General features: G+C 40.8%; 2 protein-coding genes across 6 annotated transcripts in view; one reads left to right on the top strand and one right to left on the bottom strand.

Annotated features, from left to right (window-relative positions):
• Positions 1-1,481: 1,481 nt before the first annotated feature.
• Positions 1,482-16,539, bottom strand: GTF2H5 (general transcription factor IIH subunit 5). 2 transcript variants are annotated; one of them, XM_033097963.1, is made up of 3 exons: positions 16,446-16,539; positions 15,547-15,620; positions 1,482-2,929 (listed from the first exon to the last, which is right to left on the bottom strand). In XM_033097963.1, the coding sequence occupies exons 2-3, from the start codon at positions 15,579-15,581 to the stop codon at positions 2,749-2,751; spliced, it is 216 nt and encodes a 71-aa protein (XP_032953854.1). In that variant the 5' UTR covers positions 15,582-15,620; positions 16,446-16,539; the 3' UTR covers positions 1,482-2,748. The 2 variants fall into 2 exon arrangements, with proteins under 2 accessions (XP_032953854.1, XP_032953862.1); XM_033097971.1 differs by having other exon boundaries at positions 16,364-16,480.
• A 50-nt stretch (positions 16,540-16,589) lies between these two features.
• The window catches only part of SERAC1 (serine active site containing 1), a 52,117-nt gene continuing 45,094 nt past the window's right edge, over positions 16,590-23,612 (top strand). Inside the window, exons 1-2 of one of the 4 annotated variants that reach the window (XM_033097951.1) lie at positions 16,605-16,725; positions 17,527-17,669. Coding sequence is in view for 2 of the 4 variants with exons in the window: in XM_033097926.1 (XP_032953817.1) it covers positions 17,694-17,758 (65 nt within the window). In the remaining 2 variants the exon portion in view is untranslated. Of the gene's footprint in view, positions 16,726-17,526; positions 17,759-17,778; positions 17,797-23,612 lie in introns of those variants that run through there. The other 3 variants (XM_033097926.1, XM_033097945.1, XM_033097936.1) reach the window with 3 other exon arrangements.

Below are 23,612 nucleotides of genomic sequence, written 5' to 3'. Positions count from 1 at the left end.
GTAACATTTTAAAAGTCTGTTTGAAGAATTAATGTGTTGTCTTTGTTCTTCCCAAATGGCAGAGTCATATGAGTAAATAAGACACTATATTATTTTGGGATGGTGGGATACAGCACCACCAAACACAATACACGTGTAAGTGCCTATTACGTGCCAGGTGCTGTAACACTGTTACATGTTTTATCTTGCTTAACCCTTAAAACCACCCCCGAGGTAGGTATTACCATGATTATTACTGGCATTTACAGATAATGAAACCAAGATTTAGAAAAGTTCAGCAATTTCCTCCAAATCATGACCTATTCAACGGTAAAACAGATTCAAACACAGAATTCTTAATACCAAAATCCATGCTATTAACCATTATCTGTACTTTTCTATTGAAACAAATGTAGGCATGTTACGTACTAGAAAAAAATATTTACACTTAAATACTTTTGATGGAAAACTTCAAGGATATACAAAAGCAGACAGAACATTGTTATTAACTGCAGACTTTAGGTAGATTTTCTTGGATTTTACCTAGTGTCCCTTTTCTGTTCCCAGATCCCATCCGAGGATCCGCTTCCCATTGTGACCCTCTCTAGTCTCTTCTGATCTGTGACAGCTCTTCAGTCTTGCCTTGTTTTTCGTGACCCTGGCAGTTTTGAGTGCTGGCCAGATATTTTGTAGAATTCCCTTCAGTTTATGTTGGTCTAATGCTTTTCTCATGGTCAGGCCGGGGTTGCTGTCTTTTAAGAAGCACCCTTCTCATCACATCACATTCGGAGTACATGCTCTCAACAGGACAGGTTAATCCCGATCACCTGGCTAAGGTAGTCTGTCCCAGGTTTCTCCACTGCAGTTACGTTTTCACCCTGGCCAAATCCATTCCTTGGAAGCAAGACACTAAGTGCCGCCCACACACCCAGCAGGGGACCGAGCTCCACCCAGAAGGACAGTGTCGCCACAAATTATTTGGAATTCTTCTGTCAGACCCCAGGTGATTTTAAAACTTGAGAATCACTGATCTAAGTCCATTCTTATTCCATTCCTCTTTGACAATAAGCCTAGGGATGGACACGTGGGAAGGTTCTGGGAAGGATTTTTCTCCCTGATAGAGCTACGCCAGGAGGAAGTTTTCCTTATTTTCTTTGCTGGCCAGTGGAGCCTTCTGTCCTTGGGCTGCTGCTGTGACTGTAACCCCGGGGCAGCAGCCACCACCTTGTGATCACGAGGCAATAAGCCAGGAACGAAAAGCCAACATTAGGATGGCAGAGCAGAAGCAGGCTGAACCACCTAGACCTGTCTGTTTAAATAACTCTTCACTGGTGTTCTGTTAGTGGAAGTTAAAAGCATTCCTGGTTCAGAATCCTCATCCATCTTTTTTACAACCATACCTATCCTTCACATCTAGGACATGGCAGGCACTTATTTTTTGAATGAATAAGTGAAGGACTGAGTGAATTGGAGAAGCTATTACAATAACCATAGACTATCAATGTAACTAATGCCAGTATATTTTGCAATTAGATTCTTTACTTGCATTTCTTTTCTCAAACAAATACAATAATGTGGTATATATTCTGCCACTGGAGAAAAATTAGTGTGACCTCAAAGAGTGGTAAAACCATTTGACGTGTTTATCAAGTTCAAATTGAGGTTTAATGAATGTATAGTTATTAAATTTTTAGGACTGAATTCATTTATTAACCAAAGTATCTCTAGTGTGGTTGAGGCAAGTAACAGAATAGCTATCGTACAGCAATGAAAATGAAAAAACTACAGTTGAACCTTGAACAATGTGGGTGGCAGTGGTAGTTAGAGGTGCCAACCCCTGTGTAGTTGAAAATCCACATATAACTTGTGACTCTCCAAAAACTTTACTAATAGCCTACTGTTGGCTGGAAGCCTTACCAGTAACATAGTTAGCTAACACATATTTTGTATTTTATATCTGTTATATATTCTTAAATAAGCTAGAGACAAGAATTAAGAAAATCATATGGAAGAGAAAATACATTTATAGTATTTATTGAAAAAAATCCATGTATAAGTGGACTTGCACAGTTCAAACCTGTGTTGTTCAAGGGTCAACTGTACATCATGCAACAGCATGGAGAATCTCACAAATCTAATGCTGAGTGACAGATGCCAGACACAAGAGTACACGCTGCCTGACTCCACGGACAGAAAGTTAAAAAACAAGCAAAAGTAACCGATGCCCTTCAATGTCAGCAGTGTTTACTCTTGATGTGACACTAAAGGTGTTTCTATGAAAAGGCTTCTGGGATGGTGGTGATTTTCCTCATCTGTGTACTGATTATACAAGTGTGTTCAGTTTGTGGAAATTCAGAAATTTGTACATTTATGTCTTGTGCACTTTCTGTATGTTATACTTCACAAAACAAATATCTGGGTTAGACTGATAATTAAAAAGCATATTCCATTATATTTGTAAATCAGCATTAAAAAGTAGGAAAACTATGTACATTTTAATAAATGACAATAAAAGCCAAATTGTAGCCAGCTGTTAACGTGTTTTTTGTTTTGTTTCGTTTTGTTTTAAGTTCTAGGATACATATACTGAATAAAACAGAACAAGAAAATCAGTTTGGGGCTTTTTTCTGAACAAATGACACCACAGTCTTTCCCGCTACATGCTTTAAACAATTCTCCAGGTCTAGCCAAGTCACATAAGATACTGAATGGGTAACAGTCTCTCATATTCGTTACTTTTAATTCCTAAGTGGTCAATACCTAGTATTTTCACTTCTGGGTAAGAGAAAAAGCGTTTTGGTCCATTAATTCACCCACACGCTCCTGCAGGACATTAACCAACTCTGCTATGACGAAGACGTGAGTGTCATCAATGTCTTGAATGATGAACTTCTTCCCTAGGGCATTTGACTCATCCAAGTACAGCAGAAACTGCTTCATGGCAGGGTCACTGCAGAGAGAAACACATGATGATGAGACACCTGATTGCCAAATTATGCCAGGACCTGAGTGATTAGACATGAGCACGTAGAATTTTTAGGTTAATTTAAAAAGTTCTGAACTCCTCTCTGCCTCAAGTGCTAATGATTTATAGGTGTAGCCTCATTTTAGAGCTGTTAGTGGAAGTTTAAGAGAAAAAGGCCAATGACAAGATTTAAAAAGAATAATTTGTCACTGACAAGTGATAAAGTAAGGTTCAGAGCTTTGTAGTTAATAGGGCCTAGCATCACAGCCTCCTAAACTGAGTTTAAAAATGAATTTCCTGTCTATGACCATTACATTTAAAAAACCAAAAGCTTTCTACTACCTTGCCAGTGACAATTTACAAAACCAGTTACATTGTCACTTTGATAAAGCAGGGTGTACAGCAAGAGTCAGACCTGCATTCATCCCTGGCTTTATCACTTACTTGTGTGACCTTAATATGTATTTAATCTCCCTCTAAGTGAGTCTACATAACAGAATTGTCATGGACATCAAAGGAGAAAAATGCCAAGGGTAGTGTTTGGTTTGCTTTGCAGTAGGGACTCAGGTTTTTTTTCACCCCCTTCCTTAAAATTCTGAACCTTGTAAGTCTGAACTATCATTCAGAATCTTTAAAAGAAATGCTAACAAAATCTCTGAGAATACTAAGCTCAAAGAAGAGATCCAAGTTCTACTGTATTTATTTGTGGCTTTAGTTAGGAATAGGATAGTTATAGGGAAAGAGTGATATACTTTCTTGGATTTACAGTAACAAGTCTCTTGCAAAAAAGCCCTGAATCACAACAAAGGACACTTTTTTTTTTAATTTTATTTTTTTTAATTTATTGGGGTGACAATTGAAAGGACACTCTTTAGATCTCATATAATATACAATAATATGTTCAGCAAAACAATATTAAATCTCAAGTTTGCATATATTTTTCAATTCTTAGAGAAGAGATAATCTTACACAATCTTTTGGTTTCTTGAATGTCAACACCAATTACAAAGATAATTCAAAAGAGGTCAGTTAATTTAATGAAAACAGTAAGGTTCACTTCTTTCAAGTACAAACATGTATAAGTGAAGCTAACAAAGTATTTAGTTTAATCACTAAATGAGTAAGGTTCATCGTATATTAACTATTAATAAAGTCAAGGCTTCCTAATGAATTTCTTAATTACTTTCAACTTACCACTGAAATTATTAAGATAATTTACTATGCTGTAAAATGACATGACTAGATCTACCCACGTCAGAACTAATGCAGATTTTAAATTTAGTTTCTAGTAAGTTTTTCTTACACCTAGGTTCAGAACACTTAGGCTATTCTTATTCACTTAGATTTGGCAAAATTCATTTAAATTCTATCGTTGCAGTATTAGAATGACCATATTAATGTGTGAAATTGATTTGTTTAGAAGTAGTATATTGCTATTTCAAGTTTTACTCACTCATTCAATAAATACTAATTGAGTACCTATCATTAGTAGGTTCTATTCTGGTCCTGGGGATCCAGCAGTGAACAAACACGTAAGATCCTTCCATGTCACGGAGCTTACAGTCTAGTGGCAGCACCATGATAAACAAACCAACACAAAAACCAGAGAAGTAGGATGAGAAATGGCAGTGACGAAATAAGATCTTGCAAGTTAAAATAGGGAGTGAAGGAAGCCCTTACTGAGCAGGTGACATCTGAACAAAACCCAGGAGGTGTGAGCAAGCCATGTGGGGAAGCGGGGGACGAGCGTTGTAGCAAACAGCAAGGCCGCGGTGGCTGGAGAGGGTGACTGAGGGGACAGCAGTGGGCGACAGGTCGGAAAGTTGTAACTGGCTCTGATGACGCAGGGCCTTAGAGATGATTTTAGGGACTTTGGCTTTTCCTAAGCAACACGACTAACTTACAAACAGACTTAAATTTTAACGTAAGGATCATACTGCCTGCTGGTCTGAGAAAAGACTGGGTCGAGGAGGGGTGGTGGCAGATGCAAGCGGGGAGCAGGGCGATCGGTAAGGTGACTGTAGCAAGCCAGGCAGGAGATGACAATGACGTGGAGCCACGTGGTAATGGTGAAGACGATGAGAAGTGGTTGAATTCTAGACATATGTTGAATATAAAGCGAACATAATGTGCTGAGACAAGACTTGAGCTTTGAAAGAGGATTTAAGGAGACTAAACTTCTCGGTTTGAGCAAATGGAGGGATGGAGTTGTCTTTTACTGAGGATGAACGTGGGTTTGCTGGTGAGATCAAGAGTTTGCTTTTAGGCATGTCACTGGTGAGATGCCTACTGGCGCCCAAGTAAATAAGTTGAGTAGGCGCTGGATACACACTTCTGGATTTTAGCAGTGAAGTCCAGGCTGCAGAGGAAAAGTCAGCCATCACTGTATGTATGACATTTAAAGCCACGACAATGGAGTGAGCACAGCTACAGAGAAGAGTCCAAGGGCCAAGCCGTGGACACCCATCAGATGGCTAAGCAGCATAAATTTGATGTGCAAAGCAGATTATAAATAAGCGGCCACTGAGGTAGGAAGAAAACGTGAAGAGTCCTAGATTCAGTCAACAAAGGAGATTCAGGAAGAGGAAGTGACCGACTGCATCTAATGTGGTTCTCAGGCTGAGAACTGACTACTGGATTCAGAAAGCTGCCGGACCTTGGCAAGAGCAGATTCGGTAGTCAGGGGAGAAGGCCTGACTGAGTGGGTGTCAGAATGGGAGGAAGGAAATGAAAGAAAGTGAACTCAGGCAGGTCTGCAGAGACATTCTGCTACAGAGAGCAGGAAGAGGTTTTGCCTGGGAGCAGTGTGGGGGCAGAATTATAGCATGTTTGCCATGCTGATGGGAATGATCTAACAGAGAAGGAAAAACGGAGAAAGCAAGCAGGAACCTTGCTGGCAAGGTTCCTTACAGGCAAGAGGAGATGGGACTCAGTTCTCAAGCAGGAAAGCTGGCTCTAGACAGGAGAAGGGACAGTTCATCCATAGTAACTGGGGGGAGAGGAGGGAACAGTATACGGGCACAGATTGATGTGATAAAGACTGGTGGACATTCTCTTCTGGCTGCTTTTATTTTCTCTGTGAAACAGGAAGCAAGGAATCAGCTAGAAGTGGGGATGCAGAAGTTGTTTGAGGTAAGAGAAACTGAAGGTATGGAATACTATATTTCATCCATTCTAAGCACATTCCCCCCACATTTTAACATCTCTGAAACTGGGATGAGGCTTACAATGGGGGGCATGTTACAGTATCATTGGCAGTGATTTTTCTTAGAGGTCCTGAAAATATTGCTACGTTATTAAATTGATGAAATCTTAGATTTGATGGAAGTATCACAGCTTCACTAGGAAAGTGGGAGTACGTCTAAGTGGACCAGGAAATGCCATTGGTTTGCTGGTGAGCGTTCAGGCTCCCCTGAGTTTAGCAGTCATGAATCTGAAGTGAGACTGATCAGTACCTTGTATTGTATGTTTTCCTCCAGCCACTGGGTGCTGCGGAGGTGAAGGTTCAGAGAAGGTGGAGAGCTGGATGAAACCAGGTCTGGTGACTGAGGAGGGGCAGTGTCCTTGAGAGAACAAGTACGTTGCTGGATTGTGGCACAGAGCTGGGTGAGGAGGAATGTGAGGTCGGTGGGGTGCTGAAGGACAAGGGGAAGGTGGGCGAATCCACAGCCCAGACGTGTGGTCGAGCTGCAGAAATCATACAGGTAGGGCATCAGGGGGGAGTAAACTGGAAAGAGGACGTGGGGGTCAGTCAGATGCGTGAAATGGCGGTTTTGAAGAGACAGCAGTATGGTGGGGTCGGGGGTCGGTCTGTGTGAATGGGGGGCTGGGACAGGGTGTAGGACACGCATGGAGGAGGTGGTCAGGGAGCTGAGAAAGCAGGTACTGGAAGGACTACCCACATGGACGCTGAAATCACTGAGTGTGAGAGGAGAGCTACTGAAGCTGACAGGAAGTCTTCCGGAAAAACCCTCAAGGAAAGTCGGGTTTGCAGATCATTCAAAGTGCGCGGTCTAGTCTGATGGCATGAGATTCAGGGCTGGGGGTTTCCATGGAAGAGGGAAGGAGAATTTCTAGAAGTGGCAATGGGAAGGCAGGGAGATAACTATCCCATTTCCGGGTACACATTCCTGGTATGAGAACTATCCCAATTCCCTGGTACAGGAGGTATTAGATAAAAAAGTCAACACTAGACAGGGTTGTGGGAGCAGCAGTGTGCTCAGGAGAAAGCCAGGTTTTGTTACAGCGAAAAGGAAAGGCGGCTGCAGGGGGTTAGGAGTGGGGAGAGGAACGGTTCAGAGAAGAGGCTGAGGATACAGGGATCCTGCTGCTTGTTCTAGGGGGCACAGTGGGAAGGATGGGGGTGGAGGCGAGTAGGAGATGCAATGAGAACAGCAGACGCGGACAGCCATAAGGTAATGCATGTCACAGGGATGAGGGCTGGCCTGGAAGTCTGTGGCCTTCTGGGCGACTGGAAACAGGAAAGGGGAAAAGACATGAGGATGAGGGTCTCCAGGCGGATGGTGACATGAAACTGAGAGGCAACAACAGCCAGTGGTGTGTGGGAGAGAATGGGCGGCTTTGACAAACAAAGGTAGATAATGTATGGTCACAGATTTAAGCAGATACGGAAGTTAAACTTAACATTTTCAGCAATTCCCTAATTTTGGCAGTTACACAGAATAAAAAAAAATTAAATGACTTTTTTGTAAAGCACTAAGTAACACACTATACATTGAAAAATCTCACTGAAGTACACAATTTATCAATTATTGACAAAAAGCTGGCTGTGAAACATAATATTACGAAGACCCTAAAGAACAATTCTAGAAGGAACCTGGGGGTAAGGAAGCAGCTTGACCAGGGTTCTTTCAGATATTTCAGAAGCGGAAATGAGGAGACCCATAGGACAGAGAAACCAGAGCTTCAGCTTCTCTACAACTAATTGTGTTCCTGCTCAGATTCTTCTTTAAAAACTCAATTGTTCCACTCAACTGCCCTGGCCTTTACAAATAAAAGGGTGGGTGGAGAACAAAAGAAGAGCAGTTCCGGAGTAGACTGGTGTGCGGCATAGACAAACCCACCCCTTCTTTAGTGCTCCCCAACTAGGCTGCTTCCTCCTGTCCCGGCAATCCTGGGACAGAGGACTCACCTCTGTCTCACACATGGTGACAAGTGGTGCCCAATTCACCCTCCAGGCCCTTTTTGTCCTGGACTAGCTCAGGTCCCACAAGAATCTCAATATTTTCTATAAAAATCACACTCAGAGGTTTCTTAGAAGGATGTACTTTACACAACGAGACAAACAATTGTTTTTTGTGAGCTCTTTAAAATAAATTTCGGGTCCAAATGTAACACAGTAATGAGGACAAATATGGACATTAAAAGAATTCCTGTCCAAATGTGATAAATTATCTTGTTACTTGTTACTCAGTCCATTCACAGATGACACCCATTTATGCCAGTGATTGGTGGCTATAAGAGGGATTAGAGATAGCAAGAGTTCAGTCGTTGTGAAGACTAATACATCTCTGGAACATTTCCAGATGAAATAAATTTACACCATTTCAATGAAATAAAAGCTAAAGAACGGAAACCAAGATGTATCAGGGGACTCATGATTCAAAAGAATCATTATCAGTGTTTTCAAAATTTTTCCATTTGCGCTTATGGGGGAGGGGGGAAATTCCTCCTTTCCTCATCAGGTTCTTTTGGCTGGAGAGTCAGAGACCTCACGTACATGAGAGGTTCGGAGACAGAACAGTACAATGAGGAATGTATCACCTCCTGAGCTAAGGAATGAGGGTAGGGCTCCTGAGGCTTCAGAAGGCAGCAGATGTTCAGTAATTAGATGTGTGCCCTGCCCTACAGATAGGTCAGAAAAGGTTATTTCTGGTGCTAACTCTTATTATAGGCAAGGTCCCCGATTTAAATTCTTCGAGGAGTTAAGCGGGGGGTGGAAGTTTTTCTTGAACTGCAGGGTCTTGATTGTCTTTTGCTCAAAATACTCTGCATAGGAGGCGCATCTCATTCTGAACCCCCTACACATACTATCCTTGCTATTTTAGCCTTCTCTTGTTCACTTGGATTATACCTTACTTAATAGTTTTCTTTAAATTGCCTTTATGTCAACTTTTAAGCTTAAGTTCATCTGGTACGAATCTCCAGTCATTTTGATGTTTTATGTTTTTCTTAAATAAATTAAACCGGTCATATAAAAACTATTTTTGGGTTCTACCCCCAAATGTGTGTTCTATTACAAATCATCTTGAACACCAGTGGCATTCCCCATACCTAAGAAACACTGCTGACAAATGAGATAAGAGTGACTGGTCAGCGAGACACTGAAATCAATCTACTTCTGATATCAATCGCCTACACTAACCTTTTTCAAAGGAAATGGAAAGCAGTCAATTTGGAGTCGGATTTCAAGCATGTACCTGAAATAAATACAATCTGTACTAATTCAAGACACTCAAAAGTTTAAGGGACATTTTGTGAAATGTGGAGGGCCTGGAATATTCTACCTGAATACAGGGCTATTCCACTTCTATATGGAGGGTCTCTGGGAGAACCTGCCGGCAAGGAAAGAAACCAAAACCAAGTGACCATAAATATAGTTGGTTAAAAGTCTTGGGATCAGGGCTAGTGAGCAGGAAAAAAATCTTGTCCTGGAAATGTGAAAGGCAGCTATCAATCAATCAACTGCTAAAAAACTGTAGTATAGCCCCTATAACATACGTTTCTAAAAAGTATTACACCACGAGGGGTCTATTAGGACGATGCATATGGCTGTAAATCAGACTATGAAGCTAATTGGTCAGTTGGATAAAGTTGTCAGCACTGTGTATCCTATTAGAATGAGAATCTTGGCTTAGTCAATGGTAAACTATGCTTCCTGATAATCAGCTAACAGATATAATTACATAAACAATTTAAAACAATTTCTGCATAAATTCTGTATGTCCTGAGAACAGAATGTTTTAGAAAATTGTTAATGAATGTGAAATGGCTTTGTTCACTTACATTTCCCTCTTATAAGCCTTTTCCAAAATGTTTTCTGAATTTGGGTTTTGTCCAGCCTGAGAGGTGGGTACCTAAATTAGGGGCCAGCATATTGTAGGTGCTCAATAAATATTTGCTACATGAGTAGGGTCTTAAGAGAAAGAAAGGGTCACCACAGGAGACATTATGTTAACCAGAATGACAGGTCCCAAGTTGCCAATATGACATATAATAGGTTTTATTGTTACAAAGACACAAGACTCTAAAGAGAGTACTGAATTCAGAAAGCCTAACCCCAAACTCTAATTCAGCCAACCAAACTATGTCTGATGTTATAAAATCACTCATCCTCTCCATGTTGTAGGCTAAGGAGTGAGCTGGAGGTATACCTGCTCATGCTGAGGGGTTGCTGGATTAAGGGATATCTAAAACACCTTGTTTTACGGTAGACACTCAGATCAGGAATAATTAAAATGCCAAGAGCATTTGGGTGTGTGGGAGGACGTGCAGGGAGGTTTAAATTACCCAGTTCTATTAACAGATTTACTATTTGTTACAAAAATGTTAACCTGTGGAATATATATGGTATTATTCTAAGACTACATACATACTTTTTTTTTTTTTTATTGGGGAAGGGAAACAGGACTTTATTGGGGGAACAGTGTGTACTTCCAAGACTTTTTTTTCCAAGTCAAGTTGTTGTCCTTTCAATCTTAGTTGTGGAGGGCGCAGCTCAGCTGTAGGTCCAGTTGCCGTTTTCTAGTTGCAGGGGGCACAGCCCACCATCCCTTGCGGTAGTCAAACCGGCAATCTTGTGGTTGAGGACGCACTCCAACCAATTGAGCCATCTGGGAGCTCAGCGGCAGCTCAGCTCAAGGTGCCGTGTTCAATCTTAGTTGCAGGTGACACTGCCAACCCTCCCTTGTGGGACTCGAGGAATCGAACTGGCAACCTTGTGGTTGAGAGCCCGCGCTCCAACCAACTCAGCCATCCGGGAGGCAGCTCAGCTCAAGGTGCCGTGTTCAATCTTACTTGCAGGGGGCGGAGCCCACCATCCTTTGCGGGACTGGAGGAATTGAACTGGCAACTTTGTAGTTGAGAGCCCACTGGCCCATGTGGGAATCAAACCAGCAGCTTTCGGAGTTAGGAGCACGGAGCTCTAACTGCCTGAGCCACCGGGCCGGCCCTATACTACTTCTTCTTCTTCTTTTTTTTAAAGTTAACACAAAATTATACTTAGATTCGTGTTGGAGAGACTGTCTATATAAGGAGCAGTAGCCTGGGCTCCAGAGTCAAAAAACCATGGTTTAAAAATCTCAGTTCAGTAGCTGGGTAACCTGAGCAAGTTGATTAATTTCTCTGTGCCTCAATTTCTGCATCGATAAAATGGAGATGATAACATCTGTATCTCATAGGGTTGTTGTGAGAACTAACTGAATATTACCAAGTGCTTAGTATATATAGTATCTGGTAATTGCTCAGTGTTGTTAAAGGAATTCAGCCCTTTTCATTTAACAATGTATTATATCACTTAGAATGATGCCATACCACTTAGAGTGTTTTCAAGTATTTTAATAGCTATGTTATTTGACTATAAAACTATCTTACAATCAACACTTTGTTTTATTAGCATAGTCAACTACCTACATTTTTATCTGCAGTTCTGATCACTTCCTTAGGATAAACTTCTAGAAATGTAATTATTGTGGGATTTAGGCTGAGGTTACACTCCTTGACTCAATTCTGCTAACAAAATTCATTCAGTAAACAAGTATTTACTAAGCACTCCCCATATATATCTCAGGCACTGTTCTGAGTCCCAGAAACTGTAGTGAATGTGGCCCTGCAAAGCAGCAAAGGCCACAGAGATGTATAAACACTGCAAACGAATAGAACGGTTAGACTGGTCTTGCCTTAGTTCTTATTTGCTTCTCAGTACAGGTTTAGAAGCCAAACACATAAGGGTAAGTCTGCTCTAACAATACCTATTTCTCCAGATTCTTTGCTATTAGGCTGTAAACTAGTTGCAATTTACACCTCTGCAAATCTTCCTTGCCGAAGCACTTGCCAAACCACGTGTGGTAACTGTCACACCAGAGGGCTGCTCTGGCACCTGGAATTGGTCAGACATTTGTGGGGCACATGCTGCTTGCTTCGATACTGCTGTAGATGGTTAGATGTGGGAAAATGCTTGGTGCGAGACTAGCAGTTTATAATGGTAGATCCCAAACAAGAGAACGTTTTTTCCAATCTCATTTTGACATAAAAACACAAATTTACAAAAAATTTTTTATTTAGCTTTAGATTTTGGTACTTGGGAGGAATGAATCTTATTTCCAAGTACGCTGACTTTTCAATTCACTGATAGTTGGGCCTAAATGGCCATCATTATAATCTAGTTAATTTGCTTCTTTACTGTAGACTCAAAATCAGTTAAAAGGAACTGACAGATACGTAATTTAAATATGGCAGTGAATTAAGCCATTCTAAGACAGGTGTCACGTTAAGATTCCCTTCTTGATGAGGCCATACATGTCTGAGAAGTATTTTGCTGGCTGCCTGCACTGAATATGTGGAACGGCACTATCTAGGTGATTATATGACCTATATGACTGGAATTTGGAGAATCATTGGGACAATGGAAATAGTTCTAGATCCTTGAGTGGTTTGCCTATAAACTGCACACCTATCAAATTCGGTACTCAAACATACCTAAATGCTTCACACAATCTATGGATATATTATGAGGTAACAAACAGACTTATGCTGATACTGTATTCCTTACTAATTTATGCTGATATTGTACTACTAATAATCTTCTCTTTGGTATCCCAAAGAGAAGGAAGGATTTTTCCAGTTACCATCCCAACATATGCACCTGATTGTGAAAGAGTACCCACCAGCCCTAGCCATGCCCTTTATAAATATGCCATTTCTTAGGCCTGGAGTATTTTTGGAAGATTTACCTTTGGGAAGACAGTTACCCTTTTGAAAAATTGTGTAGGCTACACTTTAGTATTCACCTTGAAGGGAAAAATTAGTTTTGCAAGGGCAGTATCCATCTGCAAAATAAAATTTATGTAGTCCTGGTGCAAAACAATCTTCCATTGGGAAACTGATCATGAAACTTAAGTTGGCTGAGTGCTTCTCAAACTTTAAATGCATTTTAACAAGATCCTTTGTACGCACAATCGTGATTTAGTAGATTTGGGTTGAGGTCTGAGATTTGTGTATTTCTAACTGTTTGTGTATTTCAACTGTTCAGAGCTCCAGATACTGCCAGTCTGGAGATTACAAGGAAGAGCAGGGAGATAGAGGGCCAGCAGAACTCAGGCTTGATAACATAACAGCAAACCAGGCAGAGAGCTCACTCAATCAGGAAAGAAAACTAACACTTCAGTTCCTTTTACAAATCTTCACTCTTTGTCCTTACAGTGAAACTGAAAGCCTACCACTGAGATTTTAATGAGACTCCCAGAGTTCTCTTTAAAATGCAATCCAACCACCATATTTCTTCAAATTGAAATATAGGGGGAAAAATAAATAACATAAAATATAGGTTTAACACAATCCCAAACATCATGAAAGGATTACTTTGTAAATAGGCTAAATTATTCGAAGTTATTCTCAAAGAGGCAGCAATGACAAAGAAAAAAAACAGATGTGGGATGGGAATGGGGAAAGTAGCCAGGTAAGTGAAACTGTGATAAAAGAGGCATCAGGTATCATTACGGAAGGGAATAACTGGTGTTGGACAACTGTTCAGATATTTGACCAAAAAAAGGGGCTACTTGGGATCTTCAATTCATAATATGCCCCTCTCCCAATAAATTCCAGATAAATGAAACTTTAAACATCAACAAAAACAAAAATAGGAAAACTCTATGAGAGAAGTGAAAGTTTATCAAATCCTGGGGTTACGATTAAATTTAGGAGAATTGGAAGAAACAAAAGGGAAAATACTGATAGCTGGCACTGTGGGTCCTCTGTGTTTAAAATAATAATAATAATAATAATAATAATAATAATAATAATAATAATAACAACATTAAAAGTCCAAACAGGAAATGTTTCCATTAATTATGACAAAGTAATAAGAAAAATTAAGTACAAACATTAGCCTAGAAGTCTTCTCCAAAAGAAAACAGCACAGTGTGTTCAGAACTTACGAGATCTAGATTCTGCCCCCTTTGTTTTCCCAATACTTCTCCTCTCTAGCACTTTATTCTTTTCAATATACATTCTAGTCTTTCCCATGAAAACAACAAAAATAACAAGAACCAGAGTCCCTTATCACATCCTCCTTTAGCTGCCAACCCATTTCTCTATTCCTTTGCTCATCACAACAAAATTCCAGTCTCCACTTCCTCACCTCCCTTTCCCTTTCCAAAGTATATATCCCACCTTTCAATGTAAACAGCTCTCAAAAGATCAGTGACCTCCAGTGTGTCATCTTATTCCATCTGTCACCATCACTTGACACCGCCCACTCACCTTCATGAGACATTCCCTCTCTTAGCCTCCCTACTTCACTTGCTGTTGTCTTCTAAATCGCTTTTATTGGTGTCTCCTCTACTCAAACTCTAAATCTGCACTGTCCGTAAGGTAGCCCACTAGTCACATGTCACTACCGAGCACCTGAAATGGGAACAGTCTATGAAATGTTCTGTAAAAATAAAATGCACATTGGATTTTGAAGCTTTAATATGAAAAGAGATTGTACAGTTTTGAAGTCTTAGTATGGATTATGAAGACTTCATCCCTGTTGAAATATTTTTGGATATATTCAGTTAAATAAAATATATTCTTCTCACCTGTTACATTTTACTTTTCCATGTGGCTACTAGAAAGTTTAAGACTACATATGTGGCTTGCATTATATTTCTATTGGACAGCGCTGCTGTAAAACGCCAGAAGTATCCTAGGGTTTTGGTCTTGCTCCTCCCCTAGCCTTGCCATTACAGTAAACAGCACCACTATCTATGTAACGGCTCATATTCGGGGCACAGAAACATAGACCGCAGTATTGTTAGACAATGGGAGTGTCCACAGAGCAGAATTCCCAGAATTACTGTCAAGCACGCAAGTGGGGACTCAGCAAGACTGGTCCAGCAGTTCAGGTTTTCAGACGGCGTGATATCTAAGCCCTACATTAGCTTGCTTTGAGGAACTCCACTCTGCCCATTCAAGTTTCTAGTTTCTCTGAAATGTGTGACCAGTTTAAACAACCTTCAACTGGGTCTCTTGTTTTTTTTTTCTCTTTTTTAAAAGGCCATCGTTTGTGATGGTGAAGACTTAGGCAGACCCTAAAATTCTAGTCAGTCCTTGATGGTATGAGAACACCAGCACTGTTTCTCTAAAGAGGGTTAATCTAACAAATATGCTGCCTCTGATCAAAACTTGTTGGAAACAATGCCCGTCACATTAATTCAACAGAGAGGTTGAAATCTGGCACCAGGAAGAAACTTAGCAACAAAACCTGACCCACTTCTTACATAAGTAAGAAAAAATGAAGTTAAGAAAGCTGAAAGACTCGATTCATTCAGATCTTAAAACAAAGAATTCTAAAAAACTCATTAAGCATTAAAAATACTAACCATTCTATAAGCACTCCTTTCAAAACGTTGACCATCTTTTCTTCAGTCAGAAGATGGAGATGACCTTAAAAATGCTAGTAAAAGGGATAAGGTGACATAAAATTCAAAAGCATCAACTTCAATACATTTTGGAGATTTACCTATGAAATGAGGCAAAATGTTAAATAAAGCTTAAACATTTAAGTCTATTAAAGACATAGGGCAAACATTAAGAAAATAGATATTCTGATCTTTTAACAAAATTAAAATCAGTCTATTGGAATAACAATGCATAAATTTTACTTCCAGTTCTACCCAGTCAATCCTAATGAAAACAAGCGGTCTAACTACACCTGTGTGCCGAGCATAAGTTTTAAAACATTAGTCAAAAGATTTCTCTTCCCAATCAGGAATGTGATAAAAGATCCTGGGAGGCAAGAATCACAGAATGATAGCTCTGAAAGGGACCTTAAAAATTATATATTGAGTCCAATCGTTTCGTTTTACAGACAGCCTCCGAACAGATTAAGCAGTTGCTCCCGGCCAAAAAAAAAACCACAACAAAACAAAACAAGCCAGGTCTCCCAGATTTGTGTTACTTTACCAAACAAATCACGTACCCCAAGGATGTTCACTAGAAGGAAAGGAACCCACCCAGTGCACGCCAACTTAACCGTTAAATTTATATACACACGGGCGCGGGGCAATGCCTCCCCAAAGGAAATTCACGGTTCAATTACTGCGGGACAGCCGTCCGGCCTCGTCAAAAAGGGCCCTGAGAGGGTGCGAGACACCGCCCTGTACCCCAGCACCTGGAGGACAGTCTGCTGGGTCTTACCTCCCTCTCCTCTCTTTTTCGGGACCCCTCTCTTCCATGCACCCCACTTTCACCTCTCGCTGGCAGAGCCGACTCTACGTACCTCCACGAAAGGACCAAGCAGCTCCTCAGCGTCGCTGACAGACTGCGCCTGCGCCAGTTACGTCATGGCGTCGGCGTCGCTCTAGTGGGTGGAGCGCGCCGGTGGGAGGCGGGGAGCAGACGGGGCCGAGGGCCCCGGTCGCGGCGCTCTGGGGGCGGGGTCACGTGCCGCCCGCCGCCGGGTGGAGGGCGTGGGCCGGGCGCTGGGGAGGCAGGTGGGCTCTCCGTTGACCAGGTCCGCGGTGAGCGGCTGGGAGCAGGCCAAGTCCACGTGCTGGCAGGTAGGAAGGGGAGGCCGTGCTCGTGGGGGCGGGCGAGAGCGTCAGCCAAGCAGGGCAAAGAGGAGAGCTGGGAGGGCGGCGACGGGGCGCGGCTGGGGAGTGGCCGGGGCGCCCCCGCGAGGACGCGCGGACCCCGACTGACCCGCTGACCCTCCGCGGATGGTGAGGGCCTGTCTCCAGCCTCCGCAGCCCTACTCTTCTCTGGTCGTCGTCCTTCTGTGGTTCTTTTCTGAGGCCCAAAGAGCACGTGCCGATACCTTCAGCCCGGGCGCGGTAGTCGCGGAATGATAGATACCAAGCAGGACGAAACATGTCTCATTCAAATTGGAACCTTCCAGACTCAGCTTCTAGCTCAGACAGTGGAGGTTGAATGGATTGAATGCTAATAGCTTTCTAAACCCGGCAACGGTCATTTTAACGTGAGAAACCCCAGAAGGTTCTAAAATTAATTCCTTTTCCAAATTCTGGTCTGTAGTCCCACACTCTTAGTTATTTTTACCAGTGCAGGTAGGATGGCCATGTTTCTGTTCCTTAGGTTAAATTGTGCTTCCCCAGTTGAGCTCATGCTGCTTTTTACTTCCTGTGTTCATATGATTTACAAACCCAGCTCTTCCATTTATTTCCCTTTTCCTAGTCCTCAAATCTTTTCCTCCTGTTGGTTTCCATGTTGTTGCATGTGCGTGCTCTCCCTCTAATTTGCCCCTAAGTCTAGGTCTTCCCAAGTATCTTTTTTTTAAGTAGTAATTACCATTTATTTTTTAAATTTTTATTGGGGAATATTGGGGAACTCTGTTTTTTCAGGACTCGTCATCTCTAAGTCAAGTCGTTTTCAGTCTTGTTGTGGAGGGTGCAGCCCACTGGCCCATGTGGGAATCGAACCTGCGAAGTGTGTGTTAGGAGCACTGTGTTCTAAGGAACCGAGCCAACCGGCCGCCGCCTCCCAAGTATCTGCCTTTTGTCTTTGTTGCATGCATTCTCCTCTTGGACCATCTCATCAGTTCCATCACATTGAACCTCCACTCTTGTGCTCCAGGTACTGGCCAGAACGCCTGCACGTTAATGAATGACAGTGTGAGTGCTCTAAACTCCTCCTCAAACTGAAGGAGGAGTTCTCATCTTTCACTGTCACATCAAAACCTGCTTTTCTTCCTATTTCTCCGAATTATCCGGATTTTAAACCTCCATTCATGTATTCAGCAAACTTTTTTTGTGCACAGACTATGTGTCAGACACTGTTCTAGACACTGGGAATATAATGGTAAGCAACTAATTACAGAAGTGGGGAGAGAGACACTAAAATTAGTTCACAAGAAGTTATCAGATGGTGATGTCATAGAGTGATTGGAGGGGCTACATTAGTTAGACGGTGTGAGCAATGGCCTCCAGAACTTCAAATTGTGTAACTTTGGTCCACTCTGGGGAGAAACCAGGTGTCCTGGCAAAATGATTGTAATATTTATCAGGAAGAGTAAACTGACATAAATAACTAAGTCAGGTTTGAGACAGAGGAGTAATGCTATCAAAATAAAGCTGCAGATAGCATTAAAGACTATGGTAGCACTGGAACGGAATAGATAGCCAGAAACAAGATGAGAAGGACATATATGTGTTTGTACCGTGTTTCCCCGAAAGTAAGACTGGGTCTTATATTAATTTTTGCTCCAAAAGACGCATTGGGGCTTATGTTCAGGGGATGTGATCCTGAAAAATCATGCTAGGGCTTATTTTCTGGCTAGGTCTTGTTATCGGAGAAACATGGTATGTACATATGTATGCATACATACACACGAATTTATAAGGTAAAGGAAAGATCACAAATCTGTGGGAAAAGGAGGGATTATTCAATAAACAGAAAGAAAAGGAAAAAGTGTTCAGTTTGGGAACATTTCTGAATAAAAAATTCACTTCTATACACCAGCAATAACTAACTAGGAATTTTAAAACTAGCAAAAGATAGTATTCATAACAGTATCAAAACTAAAGTTATCTAGAAATAAATTAAAGCTGTGTAGTCCTTTAGGGAGAAAATTATGATGCTCTATTGAAACATAAAGGAAAACCCAAGTAAATGGAGAGATGTATAGTATTTATGGATGGGAAGACTTGATATCATAAAGATGTCAGTTTTCCCCAATTCTACAAATTGAGTGCTATTCTGATTAAAACTGCTATATGATTTTTCATGGAACTTGACATGCTGAACCTAAAATATGTATGGAAAGGAAAAGGACCAAGAATAGATAAGTCACTTTTGAAGAAAAATAAAGTCTTTTTCTCCCAGATATCAAAACTTAATATAAAACTGTAATAATTAAGACTACTGTCTTAATTACTGATATTGGCTCAGGGATAGAAAAGTAGAATCATGGAACAGGATAGAGAGCCTAGAAACACACCCACATACTTAGGGGAGCTTAGCATACCACTAACTGGTATACAGAGCAAGGGGAAAAGCCTATAAGAGTCAGGTAATGATGCTGAGTTATGTGGTGTCCATATAGAATAAAGACAAAGTTAGATTCCTACTTCATACCATTCACAACAGTCTTTTCCAGGTGGATTAAAGCCCTAGATGTGAAAGACACATCGTAAACTATTTAGGAAAAGATACAGGAGGCTATATTGTTCCTAGGAAATATTTCTTTTTTTGTTTCATTGTGGTTAAATACACAGCATAAAATTATCATATTAGCCACTTCTAGATATACAGTTCTGTGGGATTCATGTTATTGTATAGCTATCACTGCTATTTCCAGAACTTTTTCATGTTTCTGGGAAGGATTTCTTAAGTTACAAAAAACACCATTGAGGATGCTGTTGTGTTTCTCCAAATGAGAGACGATGGTGACTTGAGCTAGAGTGGTAATAGTGAAGGTGGAGAAAAGTGGATAGATTTGGGGTATGTTTTGGTGGCAGAATACAAGTATTGTGCATGGTTTGGATGGGACGGTGAGAGGAAAACAAGGAACAAGGGCGACATCTAGGTTTTTTGCTTGAGCTATGAGATGAATCATTTACCATTTATCATCAAAAACTACTTACCATTTATTTGGTAGATGAATGGAGAAAGACTTTGGGGAGAAAAAAAATACAGAATTCTGTTTCCGACAGTTAAGTTTGAAAGGCCTGTTGAATATCCAAGTGTAAATGTTCCAGTAGCTGTTGGATAGATGGGTCTGGAAAGATTGTGGATGGCGGTACAACTTTGGGGTCACAGGCATATAGATAGTTAAAATTGTGATGTGTTAAGATTAGATTCAGTTGAATTACACAGAAAATATCAGATGATAGTGGCTTAAATAGGCAAATGATTCTATAGGTAGGCAGGTCCTGGCTGGTATGGAAGCAGCCCCATGGGCATTGGGAACTTGCTGCTCTGCCATCCTTAGCATGCTGCCTCGTGGTGGAGATGACTGCTTTGACTGCTTTAATGCCAGCTGCTACCTGCTTACAGCAAGAAGGAAGGGGGGGGTGTGGCAGAAAGGCACATACTCTTTTCTTTAAGGACACTTCTCAGAAGTTGCACATAACACATCCACTTACAACCCATTAGCGAGGTCTTAGTGACCACGCTTAACTAGAAGTAAAGATAGACGATATTGTCTTTATTCATTTTTTGTGTGCCCAGCTATCATTCAGGGGTTTTATTAATAAGAATGAAGAGGAGAATGGAAGTTTATTGTCAGTGTGGTTTCTTCGCCAAGCAGGGCAGTGAAGCTACCGTCAAAAAGGCTCCATAATGAATGCCAACTATAATATTATATATATACATGTATATATATATGTATGTATACACTTACAAGAGACGGAGGACAGCATTGGGAGTAGAGACATTGGAAACGGGATGGCTCGGTGCGATGTCAGAGGGATAGTGGATGGGGGGAGGGGGATTGACACTGTGAGGGATATAAATGATAAACGTCTAAGTATTACTTTGTCTTGTGCACCTGAAACTAATAAAAAAAAAAAAGGCTCCAGTGAGCTTCCTGTTGTTGAATTTCATGGAATTTTAAATGTTTGTTTTGTTTGGTACTCAGTCTCTTCCTTTTTATTTTCTGTGTCCTTCTTAGTCTCCTCCTCATAATTTCTCCTCTGTTCTCTACTTAAAATTAATGTTTCAGATTTAATGCAATCACAGTCATTTCAAAGGCTTTATAAAAATAGAAATTTACAAGTTCAGTTTAAAATTACGTGGAAGTGTCAAAAACCTAGAATAGTCAATCTTGAAAAGGAAGAACAAATTCAGAGAATTTATACTGCCTGGTTGCAAGATTTATTATAAAACTACAATAATCAATACGGTGTGATATTTATATAAGGATAGGCAGATAGATGAATGGAATGGAACACAGTTCAGAAGTAGCCCCGTGTTTATATAGCCACTTGATTTTCGACCAAGGTACAAAGGCAATTTAAGAAGAAAGGAAAATCTTTTCACCAAATGATGCTGGAACTATTGGATAGCCACAAAGGGAGAAAAAGAAACCACCTCAACTCCTATCTCACCCAATACATAAAAAATAATTTGAGATGGATCATAGAGGTAAATGTAAAAGTTGAAACAAAAATTCCTTTTAGAGAAACTCAGGAGAATATCTGTGTCTTTGAGTAGGCAACAATTTCTAAGACAGCAATATAATAACCATAAGAGCAAAAATTTCGTAAAAGACATGTTATGAAAATTAAAACTGCTCATCAAAAGGTACCTTTAAGGAAATAAATAGGCAAGTCACAGAGTAGAAGATATTTGCAGTATATGTGTACATATATGTGTACATATATGTGATAAAGAATTTGTTTCCAGAATTTATAAAGAACTCATAACTAATTTAAAAAAAATAATTCAATTTAAAAATGGGCAAAAGACTTGAACAGACACTTCACACAAAAATAAATGTAAATCACTAGCATGAGTATAAAAGTGTTCAACATTGTTAATTTTCCAAGAATTGTAAAATAACACCACAATGAGATCCTACCATATACCCACTGACATGGCTAGAATCAAACAGGCCGACAGTGTCACGTATTGGTAAGGGTGTGGAACACCTCCTACTCCTGCAGTACTGGTGCAGTGTAAAATGCTACAGTCATGTTGGAAAAATATTTTGCAGTATCATAAAGTTAAACATATATTTGCCATATGATCCAGCTATTCCACTCCTGGATATTTACCTAGAGAAGTGAAAATATGTCTTCAAAAAGATTTGTATTAGAATGCTCATAGTGGCCTGTGCTAGGCAGAATATTGTCCCCCAAAGGTGTCCGTGCCCAAATCCCTGAAACCTGTGAGTATCACCTTACATGGCAAAGGTACTCTTCAAGTGGAATTAAAGTTACAAATTTTCAGGTAGGGAGGTGATTTTAAATGATCAGGGAGAGAGCCTCATGTAATCGCGTGGATTAGAAGTGGAAGAGGAAAGCAGAAAAATCAGTTGTGGCAGAGCGAGAAGGATAAGCTGTTGCTGGTTCTGAGATGTAGGAAGCTGCCTTCAGAGGTCAGAGGGAGGTGTCTGAGAGCCAAGGGCGGTACCCAGATAAAAACTGGCAAGGAAACAAGGACTTGAGTCCTGCAGCTGCGTGGAACTGAATTCTGCCAACAACCTGAAGGAGCCTGGAGGTGGACTCTTCCCACAGCTCTCAGTAAGGAAGGCAGCCCTGTGAGACTTAGAGCAGAGAAATTCAATCTAAACTCGTGCCTAGGAATCTGAGTTTTAATCTGCAGATAATCCTAGGATGACATTTTGAGAAATACTATTTTATATACTATTCTTCAGTAATTTCACTCAAAGTTCATGGTTTCAACGAATAGTATATGAGGTCTGACAATTAAGTTCGCGAACTTGTTGAAATGATGTTGGTAACCTTTTTTGATATCACAGGGATTATTCATTTGTACCAAGTGGACAAACGGTTAACCAGGTTTACTATTTGGAAGTGCTGAAAAGGCTGCCTGAAACAGTTAGACGACCTGAACTTTTTGCCAACTATTCATGGCTCTTGCATCACGACAATGCACCAGCTCACACAGCACTGTCTGTGAGGGAGTTTTTAGCCAGTAAACAAATAACTGTATTGGAACACCCTCCCTACTCACCTGATCTGGCCCCCAATGACTTCTTTCTTTACTCAAAGGTAAAGGAAATATTGAAAGAAGACATTTTGATGACATTCAGGACATCTAGGGTAATATGATGACAGCTCTGATGGCCATTCCAGGAAAAGAGTTCCAAAATTGCTTTGAAGGGTGGACTAGGCGCTGACATTGGTGCACAGCTTCCCAAGTGGAGTACTTCAAAGGTGACAATAGTGATATTCCGCAGTGAGGTATGTGGCACTTTTTCTAGGATGAGTTCACAAACTTAATTGTCAGACCTTGTATACTGATGACTCAAATCTATGTCTATAGCGTAGGCCTCTCTGCTGAGCCCACATAGCTTTATGGATATCTTTCATGAATATTTTACAAGAACCTTAATCTCAACTTGTTGAAATTGGGCATTCATCCTTTCCCTCAAATCCATTTCTCTTCTTGTATTTCCCTATTTTGGTAAATGTCCCTGTGTACCCACCTCCAGGCAGCACCTTCTGCTCCCTCTATACACATGAAAATTTTAGTTACAATGTAATGAAAACCTGGAATTGTGAGAAGGAAGAGAAGAGGAAACTCAGAAGACAGTCATAGCACTGAGGCAGAGGTTGCAGTAAGTTACAGGATTATCAGAAACTGATAGAGACCTTAATTACTTGGACATAAAATGCCTCTAGAGTTAAAGTCAGCTTAGCCTAAAGGTGATTGTCTTGAAGGCATACCCTTCAAGGAAATAGGGAGTAGAGCATCTCCTCCATTAGAAGTGGCACAGAAACTTGCTTTTACCAGGAGCATG

Source organism: Rhinolophus ferrumequinum, chromosome 3 (assembly GCF_004115265.2).
Source record: "Rhinolophus ferrumequinum isolate MPI-CBG mRhiFer1 chromosome 3, mRhiFer1_v1.p, whole genome shotgun sequence".
NCBI classification, from domain to species: Eukaryota; Metazoa; Chordata; class Mammalia; order Chiroptera; family Rhinolophidae; genus Rhinolophus; species Rhinolophus ferrumequinum.
This window is presented reverse-complemented; position numbering and strand designations above follow the sequence as displayed.